The following is a 20,322-nucleotide window of genomic DNA, read 5'->3' on the forward strand; positions in this document are numbered from 1 at the left end:
GGATGGTGTCCCTAGCCTGTGTTTGCCAGAAGCTGGCAATGGGCGACAGGGGATGGATCACTTGATGATTACCTGTTCTGTTCATTCCCTCTGGGGCATCTGGCATTGGCCACTGTCGGAAGACAGGATATTGGTGTTAGATGGACCTTTGGTCTGACCCAGTATGGCTGTTCTTATGTTCTTACATGCTTAAGCACTTTGCTGGATCAGGACATATGTCAGCAGGGTCATGGGACAACAGTGCTGGCATTAGCTCACTTCACACACTATGCCCCCCCAAGGTGCAAAGTAGAGTTAGTACTGTCGGCATTGTGCCATGAGAAGGTGCCAAGTAGAGCGCCTGTCCCCCACAGTTCCTCCCTCCCCCACTTCCTCCCATTATGCCCCCTCATGTGGTTTGTGTTTACATGTTTTTCATGGCAAAAAAACAAAGCCTGTAAAGCTGGCCCAGACAGAGTTAATGGGACACAGTCAAGTAGTGTGTGCTCCTAACTTAACTGAATTTAAAGTAGTTCTACTCGGATATGGTTTGTCTTACAGTCAGACTGTTTAAATAATCCACATCCCGCTGTGGAGAGTTTTGAAAAGCGCTCAGTATCCATACTTTATTATTATTATTATTTCTTTGGGATCTCTTTGCTGGCTGTACTGCAGCAGACAACAAAGGTATTCCTAAAGCTGTGCTAGTATTATTGATGATACGAGTGCACAAACAAATGTTTTGGCAAGATAAAATGCTGCATACATTTCAGTAGGGTTTTTCTGTTGTTTTGTTTTGTTAAACTGTCCATGTGATCTTCAGCTTAATTTGAAACAGTGAAAAATCAACACTTGCCACTGGAGAGAAAGAGAGAAAGCTGTAGGGACAGAAATGTCGTTTTCCAGCTTCTGAGAGAGAGAGAGAGAGAGAGAGAGCGTATACGTTTCTGTCATTTTAGTGATGTGATTAGAAGCAAGTATAACAGCACTGGTCAGAATGTGGAATGCTAGGAGTACCAATATGGCCAGCCATTTAGTAGCTCATAGCTCCCTCAAAGAAGTTTGTCTAGGTGAAGTACCTCTCTTGTAAGTCAGAGAGAAAGCTCTGCTAATACACTGGACAACAAAGCCATATAGCATCTAATTTTTGAGTTATCAGCTTATCCTTTAAATCCAAGCTGACAGCGGCTCCAGATGATTTATCACCTGAGTGTTCACTAATCATTATGTCAGAAAAAGGGCAAATACTCAGTTGCTCTGTATTGTGTGCAATATTTTGGTGTTAAAAGACTTCCTAGTTTTGTAGAAACTCCAAAGCCATTTTACTACTGGCAGCATGAGACCCCCAGCATATGTCCCCCAGGCTGGAAAACTCATGGACAGGGTTTTTTTTGTTTGTTTGTCTATAATGTAAAAAACAAACAGACGCTTAAGGAGCAGCTCATCCTGTTTTCTAATCTGATGTTGTAGTCAGTAACATCCTTAGTATCCTGGACCAATACCCTGTCATGTGCTTGATCATTTAGAAGTTTGATCTTTAAATATTTCAGGTCTTGTGCTTCTGAATTGCCAATGAGACTAAAACAGATAATGGTATCTTTGATTTAGTGTGCCAGCCAGTCAAATTTTGCGAACTCTATTCTTCAGACATATTTTGTATCCAGTGATTTAACATTCCAGTTGTATGAATCCACTCACCAGATTTCAGTAATACCAGCTATGCCATTTTTTCTCATACATGAGCTCTTCTGATTATTACCCAAGCTCCAAGCACTGATAAATAGGCAATTAACTTTTCTCTTCATGTTTTGTGATTCTTTGATTCATTATGTTCATAACACCTTGAGTGTGAGTTATATTTCTGTGTTTGCCTCCTTAACATCTCCCCTCCCTGTTGTTAGTTTAATGCAGGGGTCGGCAACCTCTGGCACATGGCTCGCCAGGGTAAGCACCCTGGCGGGCTGGGCCAGTTTGTTTATCTGCCGTGTCAGTAGGTTCGGCCGACTGCAGCTCCCACTGGCCGCGGTTCGCCATCCCTCGCCCGCTCCGCTTCCCGCCACCCCCATTGGTCTGGGACAGTGAACTGCGGCCAGTGGGAGCTGTGGTCGGCCAAATCTGCTGACGCGGCAGGTAAACAAACTGGCCCGGCCCGCCACAATGCTTACCCTGGCGAGCCGCATGCCAGAGGTTGCTGACCCCTGGTTTAATGTCTTTCTGACTAGTTTAACTAGTCGGTCATCCAGAAAATCTCTTGCTACTAACCTAGATGCCATCTAAACTGTACAGCCCCATCTCCAAGGTGATCCAATGTTACACAGAACCAAACCTCTCCATTTTACATCAACCTAGCCAACCATTCTCCTCCACTACTTTCTGCCAGCTCTCTTCCCTTGCTCATGGACCAGAAAGGAGCTGCAAATTGAAGACCCAGACATTGCTCCCCTGCATTTCACTTCTGGCATCCCGGAAGTCTTCAATAATCTGTGAAGTGTCACTTGAAGCTGTGTCATTAGTATCATCCATGGTGTCTCGCTTGTTTTGCCTTTAGAATCCCACCAATCTTGTAGTCAAGCCCCTTGTTGGTGCTCCAGGAGGAAGCATGCCACCCTGCTGCCTTTTTGGCCATTGTAGAGTGTTCTATCCACTCTCCTTAATACACAGGCCTTGCTGAGGATTGTGTTTTCTTTATTACGGTCTGTCTCTTGAGAACACTTGAGGTCCTTGTGGAATGAGCTGAGCAGCTATGTTTAGATATGGCCCCTGAAGTTCTCTGTTGCTTTCCTTCAGCTGAGGCCTAACAGACATTATCTGTGGCTGCCATGCTGAGTAGCAGATTTGTTACCTCTGGCTGTGTAGAATTCCTCATGGTTCTCTGTGACCTGGGGGTCCCAGACTACCTATCATCATCTCTATTTATTTCTTAGAGGATTTGATTAATAGATGGGTATCTGATGACCTTGACAACCCTTCAGTGGCAAATCCCATGCAATATCTGTACAAACTTCTAATAAGTTCTGGGGATGAGCTGGTGGCTGTAGCACATATGGATACCAATGACCTGGAGATGGGTAGGAGTGGGATCCTGGAAACTAAATTTAAATTATTAGGATAAAAAGCTTAGCCCTGGAACTCCTATACTAGCTTTCTCTAAAAAGCTGCTAGTTTCATGTGCAGGGTCAGCTAGATGGGAGGAGCTTGGGTCTCAATAAATGGATGAAAGATGGTATAAAGAGGTGTGTTTTAAATTTTATTAGGCACAGGGAAAATTTGAGGGGAGAGAACCTGTACGGATATATGGGTTCAAACTTAACCATAGTGTTGATATAAAAATTTAGCAAGGATAGACTAATGTTCTGACTGGAAGTCCATTATATCCATCAGTGACATTTTAACCAGGAAAAAATCTTTAATGTGTTTCATCTGACCATACTGAAATATAAATTTGTGCATCCTCTCAGATACAATCCATGTCACTTATATGAACAATTTAAAAAAACTGGGTAATGCTGTGCATCAATATTCTTGATGAAGTTAATAATAATTTAACTCCTAGCTGAGCTAAAGAAGTGGTCTTCAACATTAGATAACTGGTAAATATTAAGTGTACCATTGTTACAACGGCAGCATTCCTGATGGATAATACTTTATTTTAGTTTCCTAGGACTTGATTCTGCCACCCTTACTCACACTGAATTTTAAAGGGATTACTTGTATATTAAGGTGCTATTCACTGTAAGGGTGGCAGAATTGATCCCTGAACATTTCTGCTGCTTCAATAATAAAGTTGTGGGAATAAAGTGAGTGTGTTTATTGTGTTCTTGATCAAAGCTCTTAAAAGGAATTTTAAAAATTTACAACTAAATAGCACTTTAGAAAATAAAAATTGGCTGCAAAATGGTACCTTCCCAACATAATACGTGTATGTGAGAGGCCCTTAATGGAACATAATCCAATTTCTAGTGCCGGAATTAAATCTTGCAGGCGCCACAAATCATTGGTATCTTAATAGAAAAATGTTTTTTCTTTGCAATGTATTAAGAAATGAAAAGTAAAGTCAGTAAAATAGGTAAGGAGAAGGGAAGATGGAAGAGAAGTGGAGAGCATGTTTTGAAATATTAAGCAGAATTCTAAGCCAGAACACCAGATCTGAGTCCACTCCAGTTTTGGGGAAGTTCACAAACAAACTTCAGAACATTATCAAATAAAGCCATATCTAAGCACAGGTAATGTGTATATACACATAGTTATAATCTGTGTATGAACATATTGTTAATTACTTTCAAATTTGTTTTTATACTTCTATTATTTATAGGCTTAGTGATAGGAAATTGACTTTTGACTGTTGTAAATCGTTGTCTTGGTTTCCATGATCTCCCCTCTGAAACTGGATGGTCAACACAAATTGTTGTTAAAAGTGATGATTCTTTTTATGTTAGGGGAACTCTTGTGATCAGCCCCCTCATTTAGATGTTTGTAGGTATCTTAATAGATACATAATGGTAGATGCAATGGCAGACCCCTCCTGGTTCAACAGCTCTTCCATCTCTGTCTCACATCCTATAAAACTTTCAGTTTAGCACTGAACCATTTTGTTATATAACATTCAAATGTCATTTCTTAGGTGTCATTTTGATCATCAGTTTGGGGGGAAACAGATGCAGGAGCTAAGGCCAAAATTTTGCATCAGAGTTACCTAAGTTGGGAACATAAATCCACCCGTGAGCACCTAAGGAAAAGTGGCCTGATTTTCAGATCGGTGGAGCCTACAGTTCTTTTCAAAATCAGGCCATTTTGTTAGGTACCTAACTCTATGCACCCAAACTAGAGAATTTTGTCTAGGGCCCCAATCCTGCAAATGATTTACTTTAAGAGTAGTCCCGATTGACTTAAGTGGGATTTCTTATGTGAATGAATGTTTGCAGAGGCCTATATGACTTGCCTTGGGAGGCATTGTATTTTAGTGGATTAGACCTAGAACTGGTCACTGGAGACTTGGATCTCAGACCTGGTTCTGACTTGCTGTGTATCACCAGGCATGTTACTTGAATTCTGAATTTATTTAAACACTTGTGAATTGGGGATACTGATTTGACAAGTGTTGTAAAGTGCTGTATGAAGTGGCAGTATTAAGGCTTGTTAGTAGCAATCAGGGATAGAATTCCGGACATCCTGATTCTTAATGCTTAATCCTCTAGACCATATGGCTTTGGGGGCAGCATCGTTTCCTCCTCCGGCTTTTAAGCATTCACAAGTGTGGAATTTTTCTAAGCAAAAGTGGATTTTTTTAATTTAAAAAATAACCCACTCAAAGAGCGACAAATAAGTTACAAAAACTAGCATTGAGAAGTGTTATAAGATCACCCCAAACTCAAAAACAGACAAATTGAAAAAGGAAAAAAAAACTTTGCATTACAAATGTTTTGCCTGGCTCTACTTATGGAGGGCCTGAGCTTCCATGATGCTGAGTGCCCTCACTGAGTGAGCTGAGTGTGATCAGCACCTTGCAGGATCAGGTTGAGCCCTCAACACCTAGTGCATGATGATATCCATAATACAGGATGTTTAATTCTGATTGAACCTGCAACAGACGGCTGTATTGACTGCAGTGGAGTTACTCCTGATTTTACACCACCACAAGGAAAAGGAGAATCAGGCTCAACATTTCTTAGATTATCTTGCTTCTCAGTTAAACACCTACTTTGACTGTGATTTTTCTGAGAAGTTTTGTAGCACTTTACAGCTGACAGACTCTCTCCCCCTTCTTTCTGCTTCTTCCATGATCCTCTTTGTGTGAGGTCCTTATTTTTAATCTTATTTTGTAAAATGAGTCAGTTGGCTTCTATTCAAGGCAGAGTAAGTGGCTGCTTCTGCAAAGAAAATTAATATTCTTGTTTGGAAGGGTGAAAGTAAATTAATAACTGGAAGGGGAGACAAGTCTACAATTAGTATCGCCACTGCCCTCTACTGTGCATGGTGCAAAACACATTGTGTATAAAGTTTCCCTTAAGCTCTCCCTACCAAGACTCTTATTGTCAGTGAACTTTGGTTTCCTTATCTTGCTGTAAGCTCAACAAGGGAAGATCCACTGAGATATCTTTTGTTTGCTGTTTTTTTGTTTTTGCTACTTGTAAACTATATTATTTCTGTAGGACTCAGTACTCCCTAAACAGACATCTTCTGAAGATTTTTCAGAGTCAGCCAGAAGGGAAGTTTCATTGATAGATTTTTATAGGTCTTGCTTCCAGTTTCATGTAGATGGTTCTTTCTATGTAGGTTTTCATGGGCCAAAAGGAAAGTGGATGCCTACTTTGAGAGGAGCAGGAAATGGCAAAAAGTCTGTCTTCAATTTACTTCTTCCCTTTTCCCCTTAGATAAAAAAAATCAATATTTTATTTTTTACGGGATGTGGCTCAAAGTAAAAAGAATCCCTTATCCAGTCTGTAGGGCTGGTATGCAGAAATTTGGAACAGCTGGAATATTTGTTTCTCCTGATAATTCTTTGTTCTTCTATATCACCTTAACCAGAGTAGCTGGTGAACTGTGCTATATAAAACAACTTAGTTAGAATGAGAGATGGTAGCTCAAAGTATTAACAGATATATGATTAAGTCTGTCAGTGTTCCTGTTCACTATACCTTTATTATACCTGTATACATATTATACTTTTCATATGTAAAATGTAGTCATTTGTCCAAGTCATGCAATGAGTCACTAAGGGTATATCAACACAGCCAAGAAAAACCTGCAGCTGGCCCATGCCAGGTGACTAGGGCTCTTTAGGCCCAAGCTGTGGGGCTGTTTCACTGCTGTGTAGAGTTCCACCCTTTTTTTGTGGCTGGGGGGGGGGGGAGGGAGAGAGGTCTTGGTGTAATTTTTTTAGTTATTTAAAACAGCAAAAAAACCCAAAAAATCCATTTATGCAGTTTCATATTGACACTCAGATGGATTATCAGCAGGGTTGGAACTTTTAGATCCACCACACAGATCTCTGCCACTTCAGCTAATGGAGTACCTGATAGCAGTAGTAGGTTGTCATCATCGTGTGAACCATCACTGGAGGGGGATCAAACACATACTTTGCCAGAGGGTTTTACAGATATTTTGTGTCAGCATCAGAATGGTGATACTCAGAAATCTTGGGATCCATTCCAGGCTCTGAATGCAGGCACAGACTGTTCTGTCCATTTCCCCCAATCTCCTTTGATCTGTTCCTATTCCAGCTACATTCTCCTTGCCTACCCAGTCTCCACTCCTCAGATTTCTCATCCCAGTTCCCTTTCCCAGCCAGTCCCTATTCCCCACTGCCGGCTCCCCATCTGCTCAGTCTCTCTGCAATGTACACACTGAATCTTAGAGTCCTTCCCTGAGCTCCTCATCCAATCTCATTCTCACCCCCTCTCCCTCCTTGCCCCAGTCCCAGTTCACACTCTGTATCCCAGCTCCTTCTCAGATCTGTCTCATTGTCCTCTCATAGGTTCCTAGTCCCAGTTCCCTTGTCTCCCCAGTCAGAGTCCTTTTTTCTCAGATCGTCATCTGATTTCAGTGTCACCCTTCCCAGCCAACTGGCTCCCAGTTCCTCCACTCATTTCAATCACTGGTTCCCAGTCTCCTTCCCTAACAAGTTCCAGCCTCTCCTCCTCTGTTGGCTCCCAGTTCCAGTCACCTTGTCCAACCCATCCCAAGCTTCCCTCACTCTGATTCCCAGGTCCAGTCTCCTTCCCGAGCTCCCAGTCTCCACCTTCCCGAGCTCCCAGTCAGAGACTTTTCATTCAGTTGCAGTCATTTCTGGATTGATCCACCCATGCAGGTACTGCAGCGAACAGCTTTTGTCTGTATTTATCCTGGTTGCTCAACAAGGTTTTTGAACAGCCCTGTTGGCAGCCACATCAAAACATCCTTTGAAAAGGGTGCTTGTGAGATTGGTCAGCCTCATGTCAGTGGGAATTCTTATCTTTCAATCTTCATGTGTTTGTGATACTCCTTTTGGTGGAACTTGCCTCCACTGCATTGCACTGGCAGTGTGTTAATCGAATTTAGCACCCAGGATTTATCTTTGTATGTGTTTGTACAGCCAGGGCCGGCTCCAGGCACCAGCTAAGGAAGCAGGTGTTTGGGGTGGCCAATACAAAGGGGTGGCACTCCGTCCGGTATCGGGGCGGCCCGTCCGAGTCTTCGGCGGGAATTCGGCGGCAGATCCCTCTCCTCCTCTTTGAGCTTCTGCTGAAGTGCCGCTGAAGAGGAAGAGAGGGAGTGAAGGACCCACCACCAAAAAATGGAGCAGCACTATTGAGCTGCCACTGTAGTACCTCTGATTGGCCTTTTTTTTTTTTTGCCGCTTGGGGCGGCAGAAAACCTGGAGCCGGCCCTGTGTACAGCACCCAGTACAGCAGAGCTCTTATACTGATGGGTCCTTCAGTCACTGATGCAATCGGAATATGAAATAATTGTAAAGTTTGCCTAGTTCCTTTCCTGTGCCTCTTCTTGGTAGCCATCTTGCATTCTCTCTACAAGCCTGGTTTTGTGTATTGAGCACTCTGGTGGTGATAGCACCTAGACTAGGGCACTGCTGTACGTTTCATAACACAGCAGAGCATTGCGAGTGCTGGCCAGCGCTCAAATGACTCACTGTGGAATTACCAGCTCCTGACACCCAGCTATATCCCTAAATCTACACCAGGACATGGAAAGTTGCTACTAATTCCTGCAACATCTTAACCCTGCTGAGAGTACCAGGAAATGAATTGCCTTTGGAAAGCAATAAGATTTACACATCAGCTTCCCTTTTTATATGTATGTGTAATAGGTTTTTATATCTATATAAAAACTATCTGTGGTCAATTTGACTATTTGGCTTGCTTGACCGTTCTCCATTATCTCTGGCCTTTTTTTAAGTGAATGTTTGTAATGTCTAGAGGATGCAAACTGTAAATCAAATGTAGATGTCTAAGCATCCAAGCTTTTAGACATGATAGTGCCAAGTTTTAGGCACTACCATGCCAATCCTGCCTCTTCAAAAATGTTCTCTTGGCACGTTTCTCTCAATTTTTGATCTTGTTAGTTATTCTGTGGCCAAAAGGTCTAATGCGAATTTTAGAGGAATAAACAGCATAAATCTTGTGTTAGAAGTACAGAGGCTATTTTACCTCTATATTTGTTACAGGTGCAACCGCTGTTGGAATATTGTGTCCAGTTCTGGTATCCACAATTAAAGAAGGAGGTTGATAAATTGGAGAGGGTTCAAAAGAGCCATGAGAATGATTAAAGGATTAGGAAACATGCCTTATAATGAGAGACTCCATTTAGATTAACAAAGAGAGGGCTAGGAGGTGACTTGCTTACAGTCTATAAGTACCTACATGGGGAATAAATATTCAACAATAGGCTCTTCAATCTAGCAGAGAAAGGTATAACATGGTCCAATGACTGCAAATTGAAGCTAGACAAATTCAGACTGAAATAAGGTGTAAATTGTTAACAGTGAGAGTATTTAACCATTGGAACAACCTACCAAGAGTGATGGTGGATTATCCATTACTGGAAATTTTAAAATCAAGATTGGATGATTTTCTAAAAGATCTGCTAGAATTGTTTTGTGGAAGTTCTATGGCCTGTGATATATAGGAAATCTGACTAGATGATCACAGTGGTCCCTTCTGGGTGTAGAATCTGTGAATCTCCAACTTCTCTGCTTTCCCTATTGCTTTTCTATTGTTGATAGCTGATTGTAGTTGATACTGCACTCAAACGACATTATTTGAATGGAACAACCACTTCCTGCTCATCATACAAAGGAAATACTGCCCCAAGTGGCAGAATGACAGGAGTGATTTACAAATGTAAAAGCACTGAACCCCCAAAAGCAGAATTGAGACCGAGGGAAAGATCAGGAGGAATATATTTAGGAAGTTCTGCCTCATGCCTCAGCCACTATTGTTTTAACTTAACACTCATAGCTGCCGATATGTGAAACCTCTGAATATGTAAATATGTGGATGGGAGTGGGAAGAATAAGGATGCACCTTCATGCCCTATTGATACAGCAATATATTGAAATCGAATTTTAAATTCTAAATTTTAAAGAAACAGCAAGGGCTATTTAAATATTTTCCATATATATTATATAAAAGAAAAAACAACAACAACAAAAAACAGTTGGCAGATTTTGGCACCGCCAACATAATAATAATCTGAGAACCAAATCATGCATACTAGAAATTAAATTGCAGTCACAGTCGTTGGCATTATGCTTTAGTATTGTAAATATTTACCGCCCTCTTGTGGAGAAAAGCTGTATTTTATCAATCTAGAGAAGCCAGAAATGGAGAAATCCTATCAGATCGCATCCATCTTTCTGTATGGCAGAATATACAGTTATTCCCCAGATAGAGCATGGATCAGATACTAAACTGATACTACATGTCGTAACAGCCGTGGAATTAATCAGATTATAATAGCTCCATGAGAGCAGTTTCTTGATAACATTGTTAATGTATAAAATTTGCTTATCTCAGGCTCTGAGGACATGGCTGGTGAGGGCACTCTCTATACCTTTTTTTTTGGAATGTTGTGGATACCCCTGTGTTTCAAACACCCCTCCCTTCAAAATATGCTTTAGGAAGATCACCTCTCCTCTGAAAAGGGTTGGATGCAGCTCGCTTCATTCAGAGTCTAGTAACATGTATCCAAAACTAGGCAGACTGGTCCATTCAGAAGGATGTGGAACGTTTCCAAAGCCCGATAGCTCAGGTGGTGAAACCCTCGAGCAGGGTACTGAGCACAATATGTCTTGCATAGGAGTGTGCAGCAGTAACTACAGGACTAGAGACAGTCAGATGGTCAACAATAAAATCCTGATTCATAAATGAAAGTGCTAGATTAGGTCTGATGCTTTGTGGGGCCATTATTCCCCAGTACAGGGTCAGCAGCTGCATATTCGTGAACAGGTTTGTGAATATTAGTACCAAGAATGATTTGTCCAGAAATACATGCTGGAAATGCATTATTCACTGTTTGCTACTGACCTGCTGATTGGTTTGTCATCCAGGCAGGGGGCAGAAGCAGTACACTGCAAACTGAGTGACCAGCCACACACTATGAATAACCAATACGGTATAATTAGTGAACAGTTCATAAAGAACACTAAAAATTACTAGCTCAGACAGCCCTGGCTAGTATTTCTAAATAACAAATACATTAGTAGAAAAGAAGGATTGATTCATGTATAATTTGGCACTAAACAAAAAAGCAAAATTTTAGGGCTGTCAAGCGATGAAAAAAATTAATCACGATTAAAAAAATGAATCATGATTAATCATGTGATTAATCGCACTGTTAATAATAAAATACCATTTATTTAAATATTTTTGCATGTTTTCTAAATTTTCAAATATATTGATTTCAGTTACAACACAGAATACAAAATGTACAGTTCTCACTTTATATTTATTTTGATTACAAATATTTGCACTGTAAAAAACAAAAGAAATAGTATTTTTCAATTCACCTCATACAAGTACTGTAGTGCAGTCTCTTTATAATGAAAGTTGAACTTACAAATGTAAAATTATGTACAAAAAATAACTGCATTAAAAAATAAAACAATGTAAAACTTTAAAACCTACAAGTCCACTCTGTCCTACTTCAGCCAATCACCCAGACAAACAAGTTTGGTTACAATTTGCAGGAGATAATGCTGCCCACATCAGGCGTTCTCATGGGAGTTGTAGCCGGCATCGCAAAATATTTACGTGCCAGAGTCGCTAAAGATTCATATGTCCCTTCATGCTTCAACCACCATTTCAGAATATATGTTTCCATGCTGATGACGGGTTCTAATCAATAACGATCCAAAGCAGAGCCGACTGATGCATGTTCACTTTCATCATCTGAGTCAGATGCGATCAGCAGAAGGTTGATTTTCTTTTTTGGTGGTTCGGGTTCTGTAGTTTCCGCATTGGAGTGTTGCTCTTTTAAGACATCTGAAAGCATGCTCCACACCTTGTCCCTCTCAGATTTTGGAAGTCACTTCAGATTCTTAAATCTTGAGTTGAGTGCTGTGTCTATCCTTAGAAATCTCACATTGGTACCTTCTTTGCATTTGTCAAATCTGCTGTGAAAGTGTTCTTAAAATGAACATGTGCTGGGTCATCATCCGAGAATGCTATAACATGAAATATATGGCAGAATGCAGGTAAAACAGAACAGGAGACATACAATTCTCCCCCAAGGAGTTCAGTCACAAATGTAATTAAAATATTCTTTTTTAATGAGCATTATCAGCATGGAAGCACGTCCTCTGGGATGGTAGCTGAAGCATGAAGAGGAATGAAGAGGCATATGAATGTTTAGCACATAAATACCTTGCAATGCCAGCTACAAAAGTGCCATGTGAATGCCTGTTCTCACTTTTAGGTGACATTGTAATTAAGAAGCAATCAGCAGTATCTCCCATAAATGTAAACACACTTGTTTGTCTTAGCAATTGGCTGAATAAGAAGTAGGACTGAGTGGACTTGTAGGTTCTAAAGTTTTACATTGGAGTTTTTTTGAGTGCAGTTATGTAACAAACAAAAAAAAATCTACATTTGTAAGTTACACTTTCACTATAAAGAGATTGCACTACAGTACTTGTATGAAGTGAATTGAAAAATACTATTTGTTTTATTTATAATTTTTACAATGCAAATATTTGTAATAAAAATAATATAAAGCAAGCACTGTACACTTTGTATTCTGTATTGTAATAGAAATAAATATATTTGAAAATGTAGAAAAACATACAAAAATATGTAATACATTTCAATTGGTATTTCATTGTTTAACAGTGCGATTAATCGCAATTAATTTTTTAATTGCAGTTAATTTTTTTAAATTAATCGCATGAGTTAACTGCGATTAATCAACAGCCCTATTAAATTTATAACTAATATTAATCATAACAAAGTTTGACCAGCTGTACAAAAGGCCACTGGCTGGCTTCTCAGGTAATACTTTTTCAAAATTACCTCTGCAAAAAATGGTATTTATGTAGAGTGATGCAAACTATACAGAACAATATTTTTCAAATAGGTATGCTTTGTAAAACCTGTTTCTCATAGTGAATAACAATACAGAGAATCTAGCTCAGTTTCAAAGTTTCCTAGGCTCTATGCACCAGCCTCTATAAACTATCAAGAGAATTTCTAAAAGTTCTGTTCAAAGCTTTGTTGGAAAGTCCCTGTAACAAATCTTGAAAACTCAATGCTTCATCGGTGAGGATAAATCAGGATTAAGTGGTTACTGGAGAAAATGTTACAATGTTACAATACCAATTGCAGTCTTACAATACCAATCCATTTTTGAAAAGTGTTTAAATAAATGTGCACACACACACACGGTGATCCTGTCTTTGCTTTATGCAGTTTAATTTGTTGTTCACTCTAATCCCAATGGTGTAATGCATCACAAACTTTCAAGGAGAATTTGACCATGGTAATAAAATAATTATTGAAGATTAGTCTTGAGAAGGAGGCAGCTATCTTGGATAGTTGAAGCAATGGCTATGGCTATATGCCAAATGACAGGCACGGGTGTTATTACTAGAAATACTGAATTGCCTCTTAAAGAGCAGAGCCGGCCATAGATCCCAGGCTGCTGTGCCAAACGACTTGTGTGCTTGAATTCTCTCTGAGAAAGATGGTTTTATAAACAGTGTGGATCAGATTTAATATCTGAGCTATTGTCACTTTCAGTCTCATGCAGTGAAACCATAAACTAAGATGGCTAGTGGTGCTGGGAGAAAAGACTTAGGGCCACATTGCAGCGTTTAGACACTAGCTGGATTGGAGAGTGGTGTGGGGCCACGCTACCACATAGGGAATCTTGAGGGGGATTGTACCAGGCTCCCCATCCTGAGAAGGCTGCAGGCTATAGCACCCTTTAGGGAAGCTGAACTATTCTCTAGACAGGTGCAGCTTGTTCCTGCCACTCTGAAGTGTGGTGCTGAGTAGGGGTTGGGACAACAATGCTCCTCCTCCTCCTCACCCCGTTTGGGTGTGTGTGTCGGGGGAGACTAAAGGTCCACGTGGTTTCCTGAGTTCAGAGACTCTTCTTGCCCTCTCTCCTGTGTAGCCTCATGAGGGCCTGCCACAATCCAGCCTTTAGCCATTTCTCTCTGTTTAGTGTGCTGGGCAATCTGTATGTAATGGATCCAGGATAAAATCTAACACTCACTTCAGCAGGCCCCAGGAACCCCAGCCCCTGGAGCCAGTTTTATTCCACTCTGATGGAAGGGGCTTGGATTCAAGGGGCTCCAGCAGCCCAGGTCCTTTCTCAGAAGCATACAATAGACAAGAGCAGGACATGGGTGGGGCTGTGTGAGGGTTGGTGCCAGAGAATATTCAGAGTATATTTCACATCCGCCCTCTGCACCAGGGTTACCTCACCCACACAGCTGAAGAAATCGCTCCAGTGCAGTGGCAGGGCCTCTCCCTGGCTATGCTGGGGAAAATGCCTTTTCTTCCTTCCCCCTACATGTCTCTCTGGTGCCCGCAAGCTAATTGGTTGGCTGAGATTTGACATTTTGTGCTTCTGTGCAGACCTACTTCCTCTACCATACATACAAAACCATAACACCCTGCACTAGAACAGTCTGTAGGAAAATGTAAGGAAGTTCCTGCTCTTCTTCTTAGCATACATTTGCTGACAAAGTAAACACCCTAAGATAAGTCTGAATTTAATGAAATTTTCAATGCACGGAGGCATTGGCACCACACTCTCTTTGAACGCTGTAGCCTTCACATTCAGTACTTTTTTCATTAGTCTCTAAGAATTACATTCTGGGGACAAAATGGGCTAGCCAATAGAATGCCTTTTAAATTACCAAGCACTCTCCATCTGAAATTGTAAATGGACTTCGGGGCTATGCGTGTGCAGACAGCACACGGAACTGATGTTTTCCCAAGAGAATGTCTGTCCATTGCACTAGGTGAAAAAGGTAGTGTGTGGTTTGCGGAGGGCCAACACAGCATTACACGGGGGGCATTCCAGAGCTGTAACTCTCTTTCCTTGACTCAACCCCCTCCTTTGCAACCTACAGGAATTACTTCCGCTCTAGGGCTGTTTCCAAAAGGAAAACAGTGAAATTTTTTTTGTCAAGATCACTGTGTTTTTAATAGACTAGCTGAATCCCATCAAAATACTTGAAATGGTCTTTGTCGCTGCTCTGTACAATGATATAGAATCACTGAAGTCTGTTATATTTCATTGCTTCTTCACCATGGGGTATCGTATTCACAGAGCACGCTAGCAATGTGATTTGTAAGGGGAAACTGTGGTAGAATGCCGAAACAAGTGGATACAGAGTAGTCTTTCCTCTGTCATTTTAGCAGTGAGTTTCAGAGTTTACAGTGAAACAGTTTACATCTTTTACTGAATTGACACTCCACACAGCATTCCGTTTGCTTCTTTGGAGGGGAAGATAAAGAAAACAAGATGTGATGGTGAGCACATATTATACTGAGTGGTGTATGCACTCATCCCAGTAAAGTGATAAAAGAGCCAGGTATTGATCAGCTTCAGTGGAAAAACTCCATGAATGCACACCCTGCTCTTCTGACTGGCAGCTTTATCACCCCTTTCAAAATTGCATCTCTCCATTTGCCAGTTAATAAATGAACTGCTCCAAGATTCAGGCTTAAAAACTATTTTGAACATGTAAAGTATGAGGAAAAAATACGCTATGCAACTGTTTAAACATCACTATTTTGATCCCTGGATCAAACCAATATAATTGCATGAGAAAATTTTGATATGATATAGACATTTTTATAATTAAAACCATCTTTGTTTTAATGCAATTTAGTGTCAACTTTTTCATCCTTCTGACCTCATTAGATGTGCCTGGGCATTAGATACAGTGTTACTAATTTGTTTTAACTTGAAGGCTGCTCCGGTTAATGATTGATTGGACTAAGGTTTTATTGTGTAAGATTAACTAGGCTTAAGGATGGCAAAATGCCATTGTAGCATTAATGCCAGACTTTAATGAGAAGCAGAAGTAAACTCCTAGGACTCTGATTATTTTAATGTGGGACCACAGTTGTGCTCTCATTATCTTAATGCCCTGTTATATTTTAAAAAATAAAAATAAGTATTCTTTTCCCCATCAACTCCTAATGATGATTATACTGAATGGTATAATGCTGAAGAATAGATATTGTCTTAAAATCATATGTACATTAGATATATAACCCTAAATGCTGTTTCCTTTTTAACCATATCCTTTATCTAAACTCTTATAATCAAATGGAGAAAATGTTTCGTACCTTCTCATTGTGTCTGCCTTCATTTTACAAACCATATGAAATCAAGACAAGATCATACTGACAAACTTCTCCACTGCTAAAAAATACTCGCTCTCTCTCTCTTCTAATATTTTACTATTTTTTATATTATAGGACACTTTGATTTTTCTCCACTCTCATCCTCTTAAGTGAATTTAGTACTCCTGAAAGGTGCTGGGTTCGCAGATCTAGAGACTGAAATCCTCTGTTTTTCCACTGATCATATACAGCAGTATAAATTTTTCCTATACTCCTCACACGGCATATCTCAATAGGACCTGGAGGCTTCCATCTAAAGGCCTATTCCTTTGTACCTAAAAGCACATTAAGCACATGTGTAAGGCCCTGACTGAAGAAAGCATCTGTATTCAGGACTGCACTTAAGCACCTGCTTAAGAGTTGGGTTATTCATGCACCACACTGAACAATTGCCATACTGGTGACTAACATACTAACACAGAAGCTGTGGGTATGTCTACACTGCAAAAACAAAGTCACAGCAGTGATTCTCAGAGCCTGGGTCAACTGACTTGGGCTTGTAGGGTTTGTACCACAGGGCTAAAAGTAGCCATGTAGACATTCCAGAAAGGGGTGCGGATCTCAGAGCCTGGGCTCCAGCCCAAGCAGGAACGTCCGATACAGATATTTTTAACACCAAATCAGTTAACCTTGGCTCTGAAATATGCTGCCACAGGGCTTTCTTTCTTTTCTTCAGTGTAGATGTACCCTGTGTTAGCATTGCCACACAGTACATATTTTCCTAGCAGTTTCTGGAATAATTTTTGTATTCTCTCAAAAACACAACATAACCCTTTACCTAACGATTGTTTGTTTTGTTTTTGTGCTTTTTTTTCCAATTAGGAAGGAGGACAGCAAAAACAAAGGACAAGAGAAAGAAGAAAAAGAATTTAATGGAAAGGGCTCAGAAGCAGCACAGCATCTTCCTAGCTACAGACAGAGCTAGCCAGTAAAGACGTTTTTGTTTGTTTTATATATATATATATATATTTTTTTTTTCTTTTTTGCAAAGTGCACAAAAGCTGCTATATGCTCCTGCATATGGATGCACTGCAATTCAGCTGCTTTGACAGTATTGGTTGCAAATAACTTGTGAAAAATGTCCACAAGTTTGTTTGTGTTATTTATACTTTTTATTTTTTGAACCTGAAGACTCCAAGGGCCGGAGCGCACTGAGTTGAATCAGTGGAAGTGGCGCCGACGTGTGTCAAAGACTTTGCATTCAGTGCCTGGGAAATGGAAATGGCCAATGTGTTGACATAAAAGTGCAACAGGAAAGAAGGCTGCAAATCACCATTAGATAATGGACTTGTGCATATTTATATAAAAGAGGAGGTCTGGGTGGTGTAGGTACTCTTGCATTTATGGCCTTTGTTTCTCATATTTGTACATTTCAAGAGTAAATGTATATGAATATCTGCTTAATGTTAATGTGCATTATTCTCTGCACCATTCTCTGAACCCACTGCATTGAATCAATTGTATAATAAAATTGCTTTAAGAAGATATACCACAGGAGTTACTGCTTAGTGTTCTAGGAGCACAATAGTCCTCATGTGTACATATTATGCTGTCTGTGTATAAATAAACTTATTTACTGTACATTTGTGCTTTCATTCTTATGTGTAACAAGTTATGTATGTTTAAAGTTATGTCACTTTGGTTCCAGTAATTCCTAAACATAGTCCAGTAGACACTTTTTACTATGTTTTGAATGTTTTTACAGTTTATCATTAATTTTAAGGAAGACAGATTTGTTTCTCATTTGTCAAGGCACTTTCATATAGCTAAACTAGCTTGTATTGGCCTCAGAACACAGTGTCAGGTTTGGAATATACATGCCTAATTCTTTCAGTAAAACTCAAGTCTCTTCAGTTACAATGTAACCTTACCTTGGGCCTGAGCTGAAATGTTGGTGTTGCTTCTCACAGAAAGAAATCTGACATCTAAGGCCTGGTCTACACTGGGTGTGGGGGAGAATCGATCTAAGTTATGCAACTTCAGCTACGTGAATAACGTAGCTGAAGTTGACGTACTTAGATTGACTTACTGCGGTGTCTTCACTGTGGTGAGTCAACTGCTGCCGCTCCCCCATCGAATCTGCCTGCGCCTCTCGCCGAGCTGGAGTACAGGAGTCGACGGGCAAGTGCTCGGGGATCGATTTATTGTGACTAGACGTGATAAATCAATCCCCGCTGGATTGATCGCTGACAGCCGATCCACCCGGTAATGAAGACGTACCCTAAGAGTTAAGATGAATTATGGTGGTGACAGATGTTCAGGGAAACAAGATTGTGAATGGGGAATTATATGAACAACTCTCATTATCCATCACAGGAGTTGTATGCATAGATCCCTTCATATTGTGAACAGTACTTTATCCCCATCAGTCCTAACAATGATTACTTCAAAACCCTAGCCTTACTGGTTAGCAAAAGAGGCCTTTACAATGGGGATTAGAAAACAAATTGCCACCAAACATTATAAATTAGATAATTTGTAGGTGAAGGGGATTCATTTCCTGGCACTGGCACTTAGTTCAGGAATTTGTAGCACGTTTCAACCTTGCAGTGCATCTGGATCTGTTTATTTATTGCATTTCCCCATTTAGGGAAGGAGAAATCACAAAGGGTATATTTCAGTAGTAGTGCGTTATCGGGCCAGTAATCCAAGTGAAAGCTTTTGAAGGTCTGCCTTGGAAAAGTCTGCACTAAAATTGCTGCCTGCCTTCACTTGTGGATGTTACTCTGGCTCTAGAATTAAGAATGTATGTGCATCATGACCTAAAGAACTAGAGAAAATCTAAAGCAAAGAAAAAAGGCTTTGGCACCTATGTCTTTAGAAAATAAAACTTAGTGTTAGTTTTAGGTTTACTGATTCTACTTTTCACAAATAAACTATGAAAGAAAAGTATAAACAAACACAGATATTGTATCCATGCTTAGCTATCTAGGAGTATTTTTACTACAAGAAATATACAGTATTAAGCCATATATGAATGTTGTATGAAACTTCTTACGGATTTTCACTTAATCCTGAAGTTGTCAACTCTTTTCATTCTAGAGTATGTTCCTATTTAGCTTGAACAAGTTACATATAGTACCTTATTGTTGAGACTAATAAAATTTTTCTATTCCTGGGATGTTGTTTTAGGCATTAAATAGCTGACTTAGAAAATGTAGCTGCCTATTTTGATTGTTGGTTATCAAGTTTGGTTATAGATGCAGTGAACACCTGAGCAGAATTCCACTGGCAGAGATTACAAATATTTTATTAGCCATGTCATGAAATTTATTCTACAAAATACAATAAAACTTTATAGTCAACCTCTGAGTAAAATATGTTGGTCCTTTTTTAATTAAAAGAATGAATTTCCTATTAATGGAATCCATAAAAAATATTCAAAGATGTTTTGTGAGTAGAAATGTGTTTGTCAACGGAAGCTGAATAATTAAGAGATTTTTAAACCAAATAATATTTTGTCAGTTATTTATGTAGTATTAACAGGTTCTATATGTTAAACATAAGCTAGAGAACAATCCTTCTTTCCCAGTGATCTTATACTCAAAATGCACCTGTAGGGTGCAGATAACACATAGAACAATGTCCCAGGCATGGGCTTAAGTACATCCCTTTTCAGGCCTCATTGACTTCAACGGGACTTAAGTACATGTTTAACTTTAATCACACAATTAAGTGCTGTCCTGAATAGGGATGCTTTCTTGAACTGGGTCTGTCACCGTGTCTGCAGTGGCTCACTACTCTCAGAAACGGGGCAGAGATCCCAAACTGATGGTTCTATAATTAGATTTTACCAAGCCAGTAACAAATGTGAACTCCTGGGTCACTATAACAGTCTTACCCTGGAGTCACAGCCAGTCTCCTTAGACTCTCCAGTCTATCTTGCCACATTCAGGTTTCTTCCAGTCCCAAGAGGCCAGTCATTTACTCCCAGATCAATTGGTGCCCAATTTGGTCTTACACCAAAGACAGCACCTGTAGC

At 40.0% G+C, this 20,322-nt stretch overlaps 1 protein-coding gene across 2 annotated transcripts in view; it reads left to right on the plus strand.

Annotated features, from left to right (window-relative positions):
- RSPO2 (R-spondin 2) overlaps nucleotides 1–18,374 on the plus strand; it is a 163,823-nt gene extending 145,449 nt beyond the window's left edge. For both annotated transcript variants that reach the window (XM_045003243.1, XM_045003246.1), the window contains one exon: nucleotides 17,163–18,374. In XM_045003243.1, the coding sequence (XP_044859178.1) occupies nucleotides 17,163–17,272 (110 nt within the window). In that variant the 3' untranslated portion in view covers nucleotides 17,273–18,374. The remainder of the gene's footprint in view (nucleotides 1–17,162) is intronic.
- Nucleotides 18,375–20,322: the final 1,948 nt, after the last annotated feature.

This window comes from Mauremys mutica, chromosome 2 (genome assembly GCF_020497125.1).
Source record: "Mauremys mutica isolate MM-2020 ecotype Southern chromosome 2, ASM2049712v1, whole genome shotgun sequence".
Classification (NCBI taxonomy): Eukaryota; Metazoa; Chordata; order Testudines; family Geoemydidae; genus Mauremys; species Mauremys mutica.